The sequence below is a fragment of the Danaus plexippus genome, assembly GCF_018135715.1.
Source record: "Danaus plexippus chromosome 16 unlocalized genomic scaffold, MEX_DaPlex mxdp_31, whole genome shotgun sequence".
Lineage (NCBI taxonomy): Eukaryota > Metazoa > Arthropoda > Insecta > Lepidoptera > Nymphalidae > Danaus > Danaus plexippus.
This window is the reverse complement of record NW_026869852.1, coordinates 904,976-921,887: the sequence shown is the minus strand read 5'-3', so window position 1 is coordinate 921,887 and position 16,912 is coordinate 904,976. Positions and strand designations below refer to the sequence as shown.

The 16,912-nt window shown below is 30.5% G+C and overlaps 3 protein-coding genes across 8 annotated transcripts; 2 read left to right on the top strand and 1 right to left on the bottom strand.

Moving 5' to 3' along the window:
* The first annotated feature begins 4,098 nt into the window (after positions 1-4,098).
* Positions 4,099-6,437, top strand: LOC116772056 (uncharacterized). Its single transcript, XM_032664088.2, has one exon. The coding sequence runs from the start codon at positions 4,176-4,178 to the stop codon at positions 6,363-6,365; it is 2,190 nt and encodes a 729-aa protein (XP_032519979.2). The 5' UTR covers positions 4,099-4,175; the 3' UTR covers positions 6,366-6,437.
* On the bottom strand, positions 6,402-10,708 carry LOC116772055 (uncharacterized). Its single transcript, XM_032664087.2, has 6 exons — positions 10,325-10,708; positions 9,976-10,099; positions 9,402-9,688; positions 7,400-7,575; positions 7,173-7,296; positions 6,402-7,078 (listed from the first exon to the last, which is right to left on the bottom strand). Exons 1-6 carry the CDS (start codon positions 10,445-10,447, stop codon positions 6,479-6,481), a joined length of 1,434 nt encoding a protein of 477 aa, XP_032519978.2. The 5' UTR covers positions 10,448-10,708; the 3' UTR covers positions 6,402-6,478.
* Positions 10,709-13,388: 2,680 nt separating this feature from the next.
* Positions 13,389-16,743, top strand: LOC116772015 (ninjurin-2). 6 transcript variants are annotated; one of them, XM_061528351.1, is made up of 5 exons: positions 13,417-13,528; positions 13,893-14,073; positions 14,215-14,391; positions 15,579-15,690; positions 16,112-16,297. In XM_061528351.1, the coding sequence occupies exons 2-5, from the start codon at positions 13,957-13,959 to the stop codon at positions 16,153-16,155; spliced, it is 450 nt and encodes a 149-aa protein (XP_061384335.1). In that variant the 5' UTR covers positions 13,417-13,528; positions 13,893-13,956; the 3' UTR covers positions 16,156-16,297. The 6 variants fall into 6 exon arrangements, with proteins under 6 accessions (XP_061384334.1, XP_061384335.1, XP_061384333.1 ...); XM_061528349.1 differs by lacking the exon at positions 15,579-15,690 and having other exon boundaries at positions 16,112-16,743; XM_061528347.1 differs by having other exon boundaries at positions 15,579-16,252.
* Positions 16,744-16,912: the final 169 nt, after the last annotated feature.

Here is a 16,912-nt window from a genome sequence, read left to right as displayed (position 1 = left end):
TTGTTATCTGTAATATTATTTGTTTATATTATTTCAGATCATTTTCTCTATACATTTATTTTGTAAGTTCCTAAAATCTATTTTCTAAATACCTACGTCCCGGGCTATCGAAGGTACAGCTAAGGTACCTACTAATTCGTACCGAATAAATATTTTAGAAAAACTCTAAACACCTAATTTGATAAAAGAGCTAAAATTTCTATAGTTCATTAAAATAGAAACAAAGAGGGAGCAAATACAAAAGAATTTGGCTTTTTAAATTGCACTAAATATTACAAGGATTATTTACTAAGCGTTAAGATAAGTGCAACTTTCGGGTATTTTTATGATTTTGGGGTATTTTTATGGTAAACGCTAGTACCATTTACATAAAACGTCGAAAATAAGGATAGAAGAAGTAGGTGTTTTTTTAAAGTAAAAAAAAATAATAAACCAAAAACGTACCTATCTATTGAAATTTTTTTAATCGTTTAAAGCCAGAAGGTACCATAGAACTCACGTATTGTTTCGAGTTTATGAATGTACTGGAAATTGCGGTGGTAACTGTCACTAAAAGTGCAGGAGTAGGTACACGGATGCGGGGTACCGTCCACTGATAGAGTTTAGAAGATATAGATCACTCGTCACTCGCTCTCCTCTCCCTCCTCGGTGGCTATATAGTTTATATAATTATGGAGGTATACCCAACGCCCCTTTACCCCGGCAGCGTGGATGTGGTAGTTACATGGTTTGCCTATAAAAGTTTTTATTCACTTTACTTAAAAATATTAGAACAAGATCACATTCTCCAAGACCTGAAACTTCACCCACGACGATCATCTTTAATTTTAAATTTAATGTCAATATTGATTTCGATCTCATTTTGTACTACTCATGTTCGTCCTGCTATTGCTATTTTAAAATCTGATCTACTTTTGTTACATAATCAACTCACACATAGTCATTGAATTTAAAAAATGGTAAAGAAATTGGAAAATTAAAAGCATTCGTCAGCCCGTAATTTTCTTTAGATTCAGAATACTTTGGGTATGGTGGCCATGTAAATAAATGGATGTATTTTTATTATAAAAATTTTTAATTACATTATTTTTTAAAGAAAAATAGACAAGGAGAATTGGACAATGTTTCACTAACATATTAAAATATTGATACACATGACATTACTGGGTGAACAATCTGAAGTCCAATTTAGACTACGGTTATTAATTTTGATTGCAACCAATGACAAATGACGTATGAACGTAGCATTCAATTGAAATTATAAGACTTATTTTTTTCCATTTTATTATGAGCAAAATATAAGTTTTTCATTGTATAAATTCTGTTCGGTACATAAAAACCTTTCAACCGACTTCAGAAAAGAAGGAGGTTATAAATTCGTCTGTGTTTTTTTACCTAATAGCTTCCGACTGACTGAAGCGATTTTAATTGTCTTTATTTCTTGAAAGCGTTTCCCGTTTGGTCCCATTTCAGTTGGGTCCAGTTCTAACAATGGTAGCCATGAGAAAACCAAATAAGTCTAAAATTATCATTAGGTATGTGGGCGACAAATTTTCGAGTAACTTATACGCCAAAAGATTTCCATTTATTTATAAGGGTACACTTCACAGATGGTCCCATGATGATTACAATAAGATCTGATTATGGAATCCTGAGAAAATTGAGGGAAATCCTTAAAATGTCTAAGGATACATAATGACATTCAGTACTGACATTAGTTAAGTTATTAGGTAGTATATAGGTTTAGGCTAATTCAGGTTTTAATTTAGTATTCTACTTTAGAAATTAATGTTTAGTTACTTAATCACTAGAAGGCGCAGACTTCAGAAGGTGATTAGATGTTAAGAATTTGTATATAATTAGTTAAATATTAAATTTGATTATTCGAAAGTAGATAAAAATTGTGTTCGTTTAGGTATCTAAAAAAAAGTGCTTAATCGATTTTTTGCAGATATTTACTATTTAGAGTATATTATTAGATAGGTTAAGTTAGGAAATAGTATTAAACTGAAAAAATATTTTTTGGTTTTTTGAGTTTCTGTGTTGATTTTTTAAAATCCGTTTTTTACTTAAAATCATCCAGAGCGGTACGCCAGAATATTGAGAAATTGTTGGCGGTAGACGATAATTAACAAGACCAACTGACAGACATTCATTTCTCGTCTGCCAGTGATCACGGTTACTGCAAAGTACCTACCTAGCCGAAACGTTTTTAAAATAATAAAATACGCGTAGCAATCCGACAAATATTAGTTTCTTCTAGATGAATACTCGCGAAAGTGTAAGTTCTCATTAAAAACATTTAATTTGATCCATTTAATTATTTTAAAAACTTTTTTCGATTTCCTGACATTTGACATTTTGCTGCATGTCACATTTCATTTATATCTTTTCCTCTTAGTTATTATATTACAACATGGAATGGGGGGTTAAAGTAAATAAGTTGCAGTGATCGCCTTGTACAAAGTGGGTATTTAGGAAATAAAGAATAAAGATATATAAATAAAGATAAAAGAATAAAGGAAATAAAGAATGCGCGACAATTGAAGATTCCCGCTAGGATTCTGTCGCGTGTAGAACGAATCCTAAAGCTTATCGTCGATATACAGGAAACGGCCTAAATCATTTTTTACAATTAATGAATGGATAGATCAAAACGCCTTTTGTCGCGAAACGTAGGTGAAAGGCACAGAAGTATCTTCTTACTTATGAGAAAATATTCACTATTGTAGAACACTACAATAATCATAATGAGAGTGTGAGCTCACCGGTCTACAGAAACTGCTAAAATGGTCGGAAAGATACAACGTGGTCATCACGAACAAATAAGTTATATTAAAAGTAGAAAACAATGGCCTAATTTTCCTTCGAATCAATACGTAACTCCATAGATTCGTAACCAAAAAGATTAAAGGCCTAGGTACACGAAAACCAAAAGTGAGCATTTCGAATAGAATATTTTTTTATTTTTGCTGAAACTTGATTATATTATAATAATGTTACATTACTTCCAAAAAAATGCTTTTCATTTGTAACAGATCTTACAGCCGGTCTATGGATAGTATTTATATTAGTATTATATATTTTTTTCTATTAGTAACAAAAAAGTTCATTGAATAATATCTGATGTTAGCATAATTATCTTTAATTATTATTGAATGAATAATCAATTCATGACTCTTTAAAAAACGTTTTAAAATGTCAAGATTACGATGTTTTTGTTTGGTTTTATATTTTAACCACATGGTCTATATACTTAAAACCTTTGGAAAATAAGAATATTATGGAGAATTTCGTTAAAATTTTGAACCAATGTAAGTCAGAATTATGGTTACGAAAAGTTTATTACAGACTCGTACAGAAACGAATTAACTTAGGGAGTATTTTGAGAAAGCAACTCGCTCACGCCTAAAACAGTAACTGGCGATCATATTGAAAAAAGGGTTATCCAAAGTATTAAAACATACCAGACTATTGGCTTTGTGCCTAAGAACAGGTAAGAGATATGTTAAGATTTTATTAATTCTAAAAACGTTTAAGCGACTTTACCAACCCAAAATCCTTACTTCCTTTTCTTTCCTTCATTCTTACCTCCTTTCTTCTATATGCGATTTAAAGTGGAATACTATCGATCAGTGCACTTAAAACACACATCTATATTACATCAATACGCATATAAATCAGGTCAATCATGCAGACGTGACCAGGGATGATTTAGCGTTACGCAACACCATTATTTCCCGTGGTACCTGGACTGATATTGTACGAACCTTTGAAAACAAGCGAAGTAAAGTACGCTTTAAAGAAACGTGGGGTCAATCTCCGTGTGTCAGACTGGATTGACTACGTGCTAGGTAAATGAGTTATAGATTCGCTGTTGATAGCCATGCAGCAATGGCGGCTAGAAAGTTCTGCCCAAAAAACGTCCTTTCACTTGTTTTGTGAAAGCTAGTAATTCATGATAGCTGAACAATATTACTTTACCTTAAAATATGAGCATAACCACTCCATTGTAAATCAGATCGTCGAAGAGTAAATCCTACTTAAATATTGGTAATATATTGGTTTGCGTCAATTAAAAGAAAAATACATGTCTATTGACACATTACATTATATTTAATGTACTAATTTATATGGGTTTTAATTATCAGTTTTATTACTAGTTTTTGTCCAAAATGCCAAAACTATCCGAGAATTATTTTCTTAGAAAATACTATTTAGAGACAAATCAAGTTCCAACTCAAACAACGATGAAAGAGAGAATGTCGGCGCCATTGGCACACGTTTACTTTAAATCAATGCCTCCTAAACTAAAGATCCTCGCCGGCCTTGAACCGCCTATGAAAGGCGGTGGAAGCGATTGGTATATGCCACCAGATGATTTACTGAAAGGCAGAGCTGTTATGAAACCGTTAAAAAAAAAGTTCCTTTCACAATTAGGCTTTGATGGCATAGACTATTTTGGGCAAAGGATACTAGAAAATCATCAGAAGGAAATGGAAGACGAAAAAGTAAGATTTATTTTAGAGAACGATAATAATTGGAAAATAAGTATTGAGAAAAATTGCAGACAGAAATTTGAGGAGGCTTCAAAAGAACACGCTAGACAAAACACTACAAAAATACAGAATGCCTTCCAAGAGTTCACAACTTTGTACATGACATCCATTACAAGAATTGAACAAATGATAATGGAAGCATCAGCGAAACAAATAAGATGCGGACAAGAGGAAACTTTTAATAAAATGTCTTCTAAGTTGGAGACTCTCGTTAAGCATCAAGCTACTATGTTATACGACGAATACACAGAAAAGTTAATGAATAAGAAGGCAAAATTAAAAGAAGACTTTATTAACCAAGTTGAGTGTTCAAGAACAATGATGGGAGATAAGCTTCATGATATTAATGTTGAAAAACATCTTGCCATTGAAAAATTGAGGATTGTCTTAGAGTGCCAGAATTTAGCATGCCAAGTATATGTGTCACTGAAGGAACGTGAGGAGTGTGAAAAAGAAATCGCTATGACCACGCACAAACATAAGAAAAAAATAAAAGAATTAAAGGAGGAACTTCAAATGCAAGAATTCGAAATACGGCTTGCAAAAGAGAAAGAAAAAAAGAGGCAGGAGTTTATAAAAATATGGCAAAAAAAAGTATGTCACGTTGTAAAGAAATTTCAAGTTTTTGTTAAATATTGTTTGAGTACTTTACCGGATCACGCAGATTTCTTCATAAATATGGAAAAGTTAATGTTATTGCAGTTGAGTGAGGTTTTGGATAATCCTAGTGCTGAAAGTATATTTGTATCCGAAGAAGACCAACCAAAGACTCCAGTTGCCAAGCCTCATCCATTCTTCCTCTTTTGTGACAAAGGATACAAACCAAAAATAGATGAAAAACTTTGTCCCAAACATTGCACTTCAAGCGCCTCACAATTTCCCGTAATAGTAGTCAATAAAAGATGTATTTACTCGGCTTGCAACAATTTTGAAACTTTTACGGACACTTTGAAACAATTGCTAGATGACCATGGCAGTGACAAGGATTTTATTGATGACCACGATTACACTTTTGACGTACCTATTAAAGTGACATCATCTGAACAGCTTTTACAACTAAAACTAGAAAGCTCTTTAATGCAGATATTGCAAGAAGAAATTCCAAACCCAAAAAATATTGACATTGGCTGCTGCGTTTGCAAAGTAAAAACGTGTTACTGTGATAGCCCAGATTCAAAAGAATTTGTTCCAAAAATTAAAGAATCAAAAGAAATTAAACCTGAAAAACCTGTTGATTTAGGTAATGTCATTGAATCGAGAACTACGATATTAGATCACCAACGTGAACCTAAACTGGACAGCTATTTAGATTTCGTTCTACCGAATTGTAAATGTGCTAAAAAAGCTAAGAAACATTTGCAAGAACACCTTCCAGCCTATATGCGGAAAATGTCAAATTACGACGCAATAAATTTGCCCAATTATGAAACCTGTTCTATTGAAAAGCTCAGACACTTAGTCAAACAAGCCAGGGGCTGGAAACCGAGTCCAGAACCAATAAAGATAGAATCGAAGACGAAGAACGCAAGCACTCAGTACTCTGACCAGCAGTTTGAACTATTATGTACTTGTTTCTCCGAAGAAGAGGTGCAAAAACTTTTTAAACATTTAATCAAAGGATCTAAGTTATATGGCGAGAGCGCTGAGCCTAGACTTGAAGTGATAACGGGTTCCCTAACATCCATGAGTATTAAAAAAGACCCAAGTACATTTGTGAAAGAAAGAGCCTATTCGTTACGGCGCATGATTGATGAATCCCCAGAATTGAAGGAATTATTTATAAACGAAGATTGTAATTTCAAATAAACTGATTTTTGTAACAAATGATAAAATAAAAGCCAGTTTGTAAAATATTTTTTTTTGTATTCATATAAAATTATAAATATATTTTCTGCTTATTGCTAATAAATTCCAACTTCCTACTGATTCACTTCACCGCCCGCCATTTGCTGCAAAAGATGCATGACATGACAGAATCTATCTTTTATTTCGGCCGTGGTTCTGTGCGGCAACAGTTCACGTATTCTGCCGAACACTAGTTCCGATCCCGGCTCGCCTTTCAAAACCTCTAGCATAGTTTTATCCTCTTCTCGAGTCCAGCTTCTTATTTCGTTTTTCGGAGCATCCTCCTTGGTGGCGTCGTCTCGCTTTGTGCTGGCGTTCTTTTTTAAAGCTATGTCGTCCTTTTTGCAAATTTTGCTCTTGCAATGGGACTTTCCCTTAATTTTATTGCTAAATGAATTAGGGACACATTCTTTCTTTGTATTATCGTTGACATCTTTAACGGTTTTTGTCGGTGACTTGAGCTGCTTTCTTGATCTCTTCTGAGGCAATTTACACACAGACTTGTTACTCCTTTTCGGCGATGATCGTTCGGAATCAGATTCGGGTGGTGAGATGCAATGATTAGGGGCCAAGCGCCTCGCGTGTACTCTATAAGGCTCCTTACTATAGGGATAGATTACCGATGCATTTCTTAACATCCTGCCGTGCTGTATAAATACTCTTCCGTGTAAGTACTGCAAACGAAGAAATTTGCGTATTTTAAAAAATATAAATCAGTGAGATAAACAACATACATATACAAACAAATAAAATTTAGTTTTCTCCTACCTCAGAATCCAGTCCTTTAGTCTCCTTTCTTTTGCCAGCTTTGTCTTCGAATTCAAACACTTCATAGCCTCTATCGCAAGTGAGGAATCCTTCGTCCAAAATATCCGAACCCATTTCATATAAACTGCAAAAAAATTTCATCAATCAAATCCTATCACATTTCTCCTTATATAACACCTTCAAACATTAAAAAGCACCGACCATATGAATACTATGGTCTAAATTACCTATCAGGGGGTCGTTCATCAGGGAACAGAGACTTAAACATTTGCGTGAGATGTGGACTCGATCTTAAATGTGGCAGGACTCGTGCCTTCATCTCCTCACTGGTGCCGTTGTTGATACCAGATGTCATTGTGCGCATTATCTTCCTCAGTACGGTCGGTTTACGGCTAAATGTTGTCTGGGAATAACATGCATCTTTACTTCTTTGCAGTTTAATCAAAGTTTTCAAAATTAAGGTCGTTCAAAACGCATCTGACATTAGACTTAGTTACTTTTACAAACAAAAACATTAATATTAAAAGAGCGGTCTTTTCAAAATATAAAAGGATTTAAAGGCTTTTTGACCATGTTTTCCATTTTCATTGACGTCAATGAAAATGCCAAAAATATCACAGTCATAAAAGTAATATTATTGAAAGTACATATTGAAACTTTTTTCAGCTCGGATACAAATAAACAGTCGGGCGAGAAAATTGATCCGCAGCCTTGAATATGAAGAAAAAAAATCGTCACGTAAAAAACAGCTTTTAAGTACATGTGTTTAAAAACATTAAGAATTGTCCATAGATAACAAGTGTTATAGCTTTTATTTTAATGTAAGTAAATTTATAGGTTTTAAGTTATAAAAGCACATTTTTTTTATTGGTCATTAAAATTAATTAACCCGAAGCCTTTCTGTCCAATTGTTATAGATAAATATTTGCCCAGATATTTTACAACACTAATACCGTCCTTTGAGACGGCTAACATCTATTCCCTATACAAGTGATAAAATCACGCCCCATATTAAAAATGTAAAAAAATTTTATTCCAATTTTTTTTTATAGATTACTTATGTACGTGTTTATTTTTAAGAATCGCAGCCGTCGAGCAATAGACAAACATTGGCATAGTTAACTTATCAATGTACTAAATTACTCAATTTACAATAAAATAACAAAAAAGTCTTAATTTACTTTTGTGCTAATATTTTTTTAATTTTTAATTTATAATTCCGTTTACAATGTTAGCTGATGCTTCCTCGATTCCTTGACTTTTAAATGTCATGTTCAAGAAACACAGTTTTGCCAAAATGTGTACTAGTATTTAATTTCATTAAAATTTTCCATGAAATCTAATTGAGAGCACTCACTATAGAGATTAATTGAATGTATTTGAATGAAGACATTCGAATTGACTGTAGCCAAATTTAAGATTTTGCATTCAGAAGTATGTAGCTATGATTGTGTATTCGAAGTATTGTCTAAACAGATTTCAAGTAATAACCACAATATTGAGTGACACAAAAGAGTTCTGGGAAAATTAGAAAAATTTATCCATATATATAGATATATAAATATGTGAATTTTTAAACAGATAAGGATAGAGTCAGACGATATATATCACTGATCTATGTATTAATGGACAAGTATAATTTCGCCTCTAAAATTTTTAAACGCAGCTCAATCAGACAATAGAAGTTATTAAGTTTTATGGCTTATGATTGCATAATTCCCTCCGCAGTAATAACATTATCTCTCAATCAATAAATGCTTCATTATTAATGTTTTCAAATGTTTACTAAAACTATCTTCAGATCAATATGTCTTATATACATAAAGCTATCTTATATAAAGAAAATGTGTATATATAGCACAATAAAATAATGAATAATGTAATAACAAAAACTTACAAATATCCATCAATTGCGTATAAATAAAATGACTAGTGATTATGACAAAGTTAAAAGAGTATTAAGTAACATCCAGACTAGACACTGCATTTATTACGACAAAATTGTTCACAAACAGAAAACAAGGCATAATTAGATAAGCATCACACATTTAAAACAACCGCACAGCTTTATATGGGAAAAATCATTATAAATTTAAAATAACAAGAAGGAACATAAAACATCATCCGACATTTAAAAGCTTAAATTTATATTTTTGAAGACTGGGCAATAGTAAAATATTAAATTTACTTAATCAGAAATCCAATTTACTTAATAATCGTTATACTTACTTGTAACAACTGTATGAATCCTGTCATCTTTGTCAGCATCAGATAATCCATAAATCTACCAACTTCAGCCGTTTGACCGGGTTTCAGAAATAGAAGGAATTCCTCAACAATATCTGAATGTTCATTACCAAAATGCTCCTCTATTTTTCTGTATAAATCAACAGGAGTTTCCAACGTGGGATCAAAAGACTTCAAAATATCTCTAAATTGTACAAACTTGTTAGAAGGCAGTGCTGGGTGTGAGGCGAACCTCGATTGTACTTTTGTGTAATATGATCTTATCAGGGCTGTAAATAACATTAAGAATGGAAACATAGACATTTGATTCATTTGGAACTACACAGATGATATGAGGAATAAATATATTTACTAAAGGTATCTATGCCATCAATTGTTAATTATTTTTAAATTGACCTAATTAGGTCTAGTTAATGTTAATATGTATCCTTGTATAATTAAGGAAATGATATATTTTTAGGATTTATAACCTTATTTATAAAGACATATTAATTCACAATTTAAATAAAATTCATAATTTATTATAAGAGAATGTTTTAACAAATGGAAAGTTTACCAGTCTCTAAGAGATTGTCATCATTTTTCTTTATTGTATCCTCCTTTTGAATATCATTAGGCTTTATTTGTGTTCCATTGTTATTAGTATTGTCTTCTTTTTTATCTTTTTTAGATAAAACAACCTGAAAAATAAAATAATTACAATACAAAAATTATCAACAAGTAAAATGGCAGACATTGCTACTACTCTAATGACTTGTAGGAACCATAATATAGGCATTGTTTTGATGAAAATAGTCTTGATTGAATTAAATTCTACAACTAACGAAGATAACAAACTAAAAATAGCATAATAGTCACTAAATTTCTAAAGAAAGTTACATAAAATAACACGCATACTCATTTACCTCTGATTGAAAGATAGGATTCTCTTTATTATTTTGGTTAAAAAAACTAGTGCTCGGTTCTATTTTGTTTCCGAATGCATCTTGGCTGTCTCTTGTAAATAAAATTGGCATAGAAGGCAACATCTGGTTGATTTACGAACCCTTCTTGGAAGATTCACAAGAAAACAAATCGAAACCACTTTCTGCTGCACACAATTTAATCCTTTTTCAAACATTCAAAATCACTTATTGATATCAAAAATATAATGTTATAAAATAAAACAAGGATAGAGATAACTTTTTGTACGATTCATCATTGATTTTATTTATAGGAAATAATTATAAGTAGAAACGCGAAAGTGTTTTTGTTTGACAGACAACTTAACACAACATCACCGAGTGACCGACGCTGTGCAGGCGGGAAGAACTCAGACGTTTCATTTTATGATTTTTTTAATTGTATAAATTTGTTATAAAAGTAAAGATAATGTATATCTAAAGTTTTATAAAGTATATATTTAAATAGGAGATAAATTTTCATTTGTTTAAACGTTCTTTTGCGATGGTAATATATAAAGCCGCGAGTTTTAAAGTTTGTAATGTATTTGCAATGAAGTTTCTAATATTATCGTCTGGTGATTTGTGTGTTGAATATATTTTGTACATATTTTTAATATTATTAGAAAAATCACCATCTTTATCATCCTGTTGATGGTCACAAAATGTATTAAATTACCTATTTGATATATACATATTTTACACGAAGAACAACAGTTTCATTTGTTTAAAAAGAACTTTATATTCATAAGTATTGTACGTTATTTAATCAAATTTATATAGAATAATAATAAAATGCAATAATATAAATATTTATTTAATATATTTATTATTTGTAACATGAAATTAGTAAAAATACATAACAATTAATATTTATTTTAAAAATAAACTGGTATCTACTGGTTAACTATTAAGTTTGAACTTTAGTTTTATAGACGCAAATGACAAATGTTAATATTTTAAAATATCTATTACTTATTAAATCTGCTAAATTTCATGTGGCTTTAGCAACAACTATTTTTATTTCGTATTGAGTAGCTTTTAACTCCAAAATGACCTTTGTCATCGTAAAGATTCATTTTCTTTTTGTTTAGATTAATAAGCTTACGATACTATTTAAGATATTTAAATGTCGAATAAGTTGATGTGTATTGTTAGTGTATTTCCTTTTAAGTATATAAGAAACATGCATTCTGCTAAATAAAATAAAATATCAGTAAATAAATTATTAAAAACACAATGCTATATTTCGGAGCTCTATTAGTAGACTTTATGTAGGGACTTTTCGGACTGAAATAGAAATGACTTATCAATCCTATTCCCGACTGGATATGTTTATTACTAAAGTATTTACCTACCAATTTATCAAAATGTATTTTTTTGCATAGTTATTTGGGTTTAAATTTAGATTTTTCCAAAACCATTAGTCATCTCATTTCAATTTTACGTTGCATATTAAATAAACTAAGGAGTAAAAAAAGTGTAATATATGATTGATCGAATTTTTAAATAGAAACTTTTCGTGGTTTTTATATTAACTCTTTATGATAATATTACAAAGATATAGTACGGTCTTAACAGCTGTGGTTCGCTTTAAAGTGTTGTGAGGCCATTTTAAATCTGTATTTACATATAATGGATATCTAACACATTATTAGTGTTGCATTCGATCATAAGACAAAATATATATATAGCGGAAGTAAGTATATATAATGCAACGTTATTTGTTTTTTGTAATTTAACATAAGTAAAGTAACAGAGTTTTTTGATAATGAAAGACAGCAGTTTGACGTAGAATAAACATTACTATCTCTTTGATTTTGCTTTTAAAGAATGATATGTATTTAAATAATAATTATATGGCTCTCTGTTGATATTGTTTGATTTTAAACTTTATGTAAATGTAAGTTTGTATAATCAACAGAAAATTTATATTTTAGAAGAAATTTTAAGTTATGAAACGGACTTTAAATTTTACGTACGAATTACAATGTTTGATTGTGCTCATCGTGGGAAGGCAACGCCATTGGTTATTGGTTATTCCAAAAACATTCAACGTAAGTCAGATTGAGCAGTTTTATTATTAATTTATGTAACAAGTCCCATAAATCCAGATAAAATAACCTTGTACACTACTAAGCTTTCTTTTATTTCATCATACATTTAAGTAATGTAGATTTTTTTTTTGTTAACATTTAAACGACATCTCCGTTCATGCAATTTCACTTGTTCAGGATCAGATTCTGTATACTTTGATTTTACGAGATTCGTCCGCTAAATAAGTTATGTGCCTTAATTTAATTCCATGCAATAAACCTGTATAATCTTACTAACTAAATACCTTAATATAAAATGTTTAGAAACGCTAACGGTAGAAGGAAGGAACTTTATTTAAAATTAAACAGTTGCATCCACAATGATTTTATCAACCATCAAACTAAGTGCCAAGGTTCCAATCTCACCAAACTCTCATTTCTTTAATGAATATCTTTTTTAACGTATGAATTATTCGAGCTATTATACATGTATACATAGACACACACACACACATATATATATATATAATATTATAAGGCTGAGAATCCTTAAAGTACACCTCCCTGTTTTAGGATATTCGTGCAAGAAGTAGAACAATTATTTGTAAAGAACTATAAGTATTAATCCTGATGTAGAAAGGATTTCCTTATCATCTCAGCGGATATAAATATGCAGATTTCTCTTATTATCTGCTTGAAACATCTGTGTCTATAATATTTACAATATCTTTTGAAATAATGGTGTAAATTAATAAAGCTAATGAACAAAAATGTTTAAAGTAAATCTTTCTAATTTGTATTATATTCTGAATAAAAAAATTAAATAGGTACATTTTTTAACACACCGTCTACTTCTTTTAGAGGTTAAACATTTTAAATGTTTATTAATAATTAATTAATCAAAACGCTAGAAATAAGTTACGTATAATTTAATATGTACTGTGTCATGGCTACGGTTGTTATGTTTGTCGTTGTCTAGTAACGACATTGATTTTATGTTACTCAGTTTGAACACACTGTCTTTTTTCGAACGCAGAACTGTATTTTACATGAGATTTTGAAATGTATGTAAAGATTTTCTAATAAATATTCACCAATGGCCTCGATATTTCCATCTGGATTGAGAAATGGGGTAAGTAACGAATGAATGGTTCTAAGAGAATTTGGATCTATTATTAAATTGAAATTTTTTATTACTTTCTTAATAAGGAGATCATTTCTACCATCAATTAATATTTAAGTTATATTTTCTTCATTATCTGTCCCTCACTATTTAACTTTTTTTTTTTGTCAACCTTATTTTATTGCCTGTAACAGTTATTTGTGCCTTTCTTTTATTATTTCGTTTATCAGCAATCAAACCAAGTATCTTGTTGAAGATATGAACAAATGAAAATAATTATACGTGTTGATTAATTCCGTGTTTTCTGTTTTTATTGGCCTTGTATACCGGAAATGAGATTAACGTTTTCCGTTACTCCTAAATCCGATTTTAGTTAGTGTTAACACTCGGTATCAGTAACTCAAGTATCAGTTATCAAATATATTTGTATTGGGAAAATGGCATTAGAAAATAAGGAAGTCAGTGGGATCAATGATGTGGATGTGGGTTCTAACGAATTGAGCGTTGAAGAGACAATGAAAAATCAAGATGCACCAACAGAAATACTAGAGGAAGTTAATATATTATTTACTTCTACTATATAATTATTATTATAAATAATCTTTACGTGGCTTTAAGCTTATTATTTTTCCTTACAAATTATTCATAACATGAAAGTTACATGATAAAATAATTAATTCTAATATAAATTTCAGGTCAAAGGTTTGGATGCAAATCGCTATGCAACCAAAAAGACCGTCGCTCAGGGCATGTTGGATATAGCTTTGTTGACTTCAAACGCCTCGCAGTTGAAATATGTCCTGCAGGTTGGGCCACGTCATGAGTTTTATATGCTGCTCGTGGTTCTGATATCTATTTCCATTGTACTACAGGTGAGTTTGCATGAAATCGTTTTTCAGGTCGTGCGAAATTGTCTAACAATAGAATTGTTTTAAAATTCATCACACGAACTCGTCTTAGTAATGTTTTGTACCGGTGAAATTAATGTTCATAATAATTAATTGGAGGCCATATCCTCACACGATCAAGACATTTGAGGTTGAAGATGCAGCGATACTGTAATACTTTACATGAATTTAAAAAAAAAAAACAAGAAATATATTTGAATTTACTTTGTTTTTAAAAACTTCAAAAAAAAAACTAAGTGGTGTCATAATATAGTACGGATAAAGTACTTATAATTGTCGCCACTGTAATAAAACAAAATGGCAGTAGAGTGATTATTAAATTAGTGGAAGTTTAGATTTTTTTTTTACTTTTGTAAGTTTAAAAATGTCTACGAATTGAATAAACCATAAATTGCAATATTAAAATGTCAATTAATAAAAAATCTCCAAAAATTTTTAATTTATTTGAACACACTCAAGACACACCTTAATAAAGCCATCTATATATTTACTATAGTGACAATAGTATACTCGTAATTCTGTTTTGGGTGGAATTAAACGTTTCTAGGTGGCGATGGGGTTAGTGCTGCTGTCTCTCAACCTGTTACGTGACTGCTTATTCCATAAACCACAACATAGGACCTCCGCCCTAAACATAAATTACGCTACAACGGGAACAGCCTTTATTGTTACCGTTCTTAATGTTCTCGTTTCCGCCTTCGATTCTTCGCTCGCTAGATATCAGGAACTTCAATATTTTTAATAACTAAGTGATAAGTGACACCTTTCGAAACGATTATATAGAGTTAGCAGGCCCAAATATATTTGGTTTTTAGTATATTCTGGTTTGTTAAATAGTTTAAAATGTATTGTTTTAGCTTCTCGTTGGTTTACTGTTCGTTGTAATCGGCGGTTTGGATTTGAACGAAGCCTCAGATCAGCCATCAGCTATAATTCTAAACGATGTCATTGTCATATTCATATTTGTCATATCGGTTATAAATATCGTTATATCGGCTTTTGGTATAGAATATTCTAATAACCCGCTGATACTGGAACGATTGAAGAATATAAATGACGAATATATAAGAAAACTTAATGTTACTTATAGTTAATAGAAAAACAAACATTTTTTAGGTTTTACATAGTAAGTTATTGTTTTGTTAATACAGGCGAGCGCGGGAATCCTAGCCATAATAATTTCATCTCTGGATGGAGAGCATAGCATAAAACAGAAGAAAATCGCTGATTTTCTATATCATGTATCTGTGGCATTGATGACAGGTGTTGTATTCTGTGATGTCTTAAAAATGACGTTTGGTTTGGATCCGGCGCTCTCCGAACAAGACCATTTTTATAATAAAAGTCACAGTAGTTTTTATAATATTATGAATTTTCATTAATAAATAAATCGTGAAGGTATCTTTAAGCAAGTAATTTTAATATTTATAATGACACTATCTATAATTAATACGTACATAGAAAAGTATGCTCATCCCAAGTTTGCATCGTCAAGCTACAAACGGAGCGTTACCAGTTATTTATTCATAAATATTCGTTAATGTCGGTTATCCTATGAGAATCGGTAAACGCTTCGTATGAACTGTGTCGAAGCAAACTTGTCTTAAACAATAATAGATATTTCAGGTTCTGCTTGTATTAAAATGTTTATATTTTTTATTATATTTATCTTTTTTTTTCTTAGGTATTTTCGGCAGTAGCGTGCACAGTCCTCGGTTTCATTTTTGATATTAATCACCAGCCTCATCACCGCACTTGTGAAGTATTAAATAACCTGTCTTTATTATTCAAAGGCTTAAGTACAATACTGAATGTTATTATTTCTATATTTTATTCCTTATTATTTGAAAATGTGACGATAGCATATTAATTTTTCTATGCAATATTATATTTCCATCTTTTTCTTTTATTTTGGCACACTTTTAATTTTTTTAAATTGTGATGTCTTTTTTTGCGCACCGTGCACAACAGATTAGTAGCTTTTATTATTTTAAAGATCATCTTAAATATTATTTATTGTTAAAATGTTTTTTTTTTTTGTATTGGTATCAAAAGTAGAATAACTTACGATAATACTCCAAGAGCTCAAATAAATATATTTTACATACTTATAAATAAAACGTGTTAGCTAATAATAAATAAGAGGACTTCTGCAGTTATTACTTGTTAAAAGATCTCAAAATTATGTACAAAACCTATTTAACAAAATAAATGACATACGTTCGGAAACTGTAAATAAAGAAAGTATGTATTACACAAATAAATATGTAGGTAAACATTATAAAATAATATCCAATAAACATTTTCGAAATATAATGTTGTAGTCTCATTTAAGTATTTAAACGCATGTTTATTTACACTTACATAAAAACAGGATTCGTTATATTCATATCATCATCGATCATAAAAAAATAGGTGAACAGAGTATATATTTAGGTCTTTGACACTTGAAAGAATCAAAATTGACAGATATTTTAAATTCAAA

What these genes read in the sequence shown, in the direction of transcription:
- LOC116772056 (XM_032664088.2), top strand. Translation starts at nt 4,176, where the DNA reads ATGCCAAAACTATCCGAGAATTATTTTCTTAGAAAATACTATTTAGAG.
- LOC116772015 (XM_061528346.1), top strand. Translation starts at nt 13,957, where the DNA reads ATGGCATTAGAAAATAAGGAAGTCAGTGGGATCAATGATGTGGATGTG. An exon ending in CAACAGAAATACTAGAGGAA is followed by an intron (nt 14,074 to 14,214) that starts GTTAATATATTA and finishes TATAAATTTCAG; the next exon opens with GTCAAAGGTTTGGATGCAAA. An exon ending in CTATTTCCATTGTACTACAG is followed by an intron (nt 14,392 to 15,284) that starts GTGAGTTTGCAT and finishes GTATTGTTTTAG; the next exon opens with CTTCTCGTTGGTTTACTGTT.
- LOC116772055 (XM_032664087.2), bottom strand. Translation starts at nt 10,447, where the DNA reads ATGTTGCCTTCTATGCCAATTTTATTTACAAGAGACAGCCAAGATGCA. An exon ending in TGACAATCTCTTAGAGACTG is followed by an intron (nt 9,689 to 9,975) that starts GTAAACTTTCCA and finishes TGTTATTTACAG; the next exon opens with CCCTGATAAGATCATATTAC. An exon ending in GATGAACGACCCCCTGATAG is followed by an intron (nt 7,297 to 7,399) that starts GTAATTTAGACC and finishes ATTTTTTTGCAG; the next exon opens with TTTATATGAAATGGGTTCGG.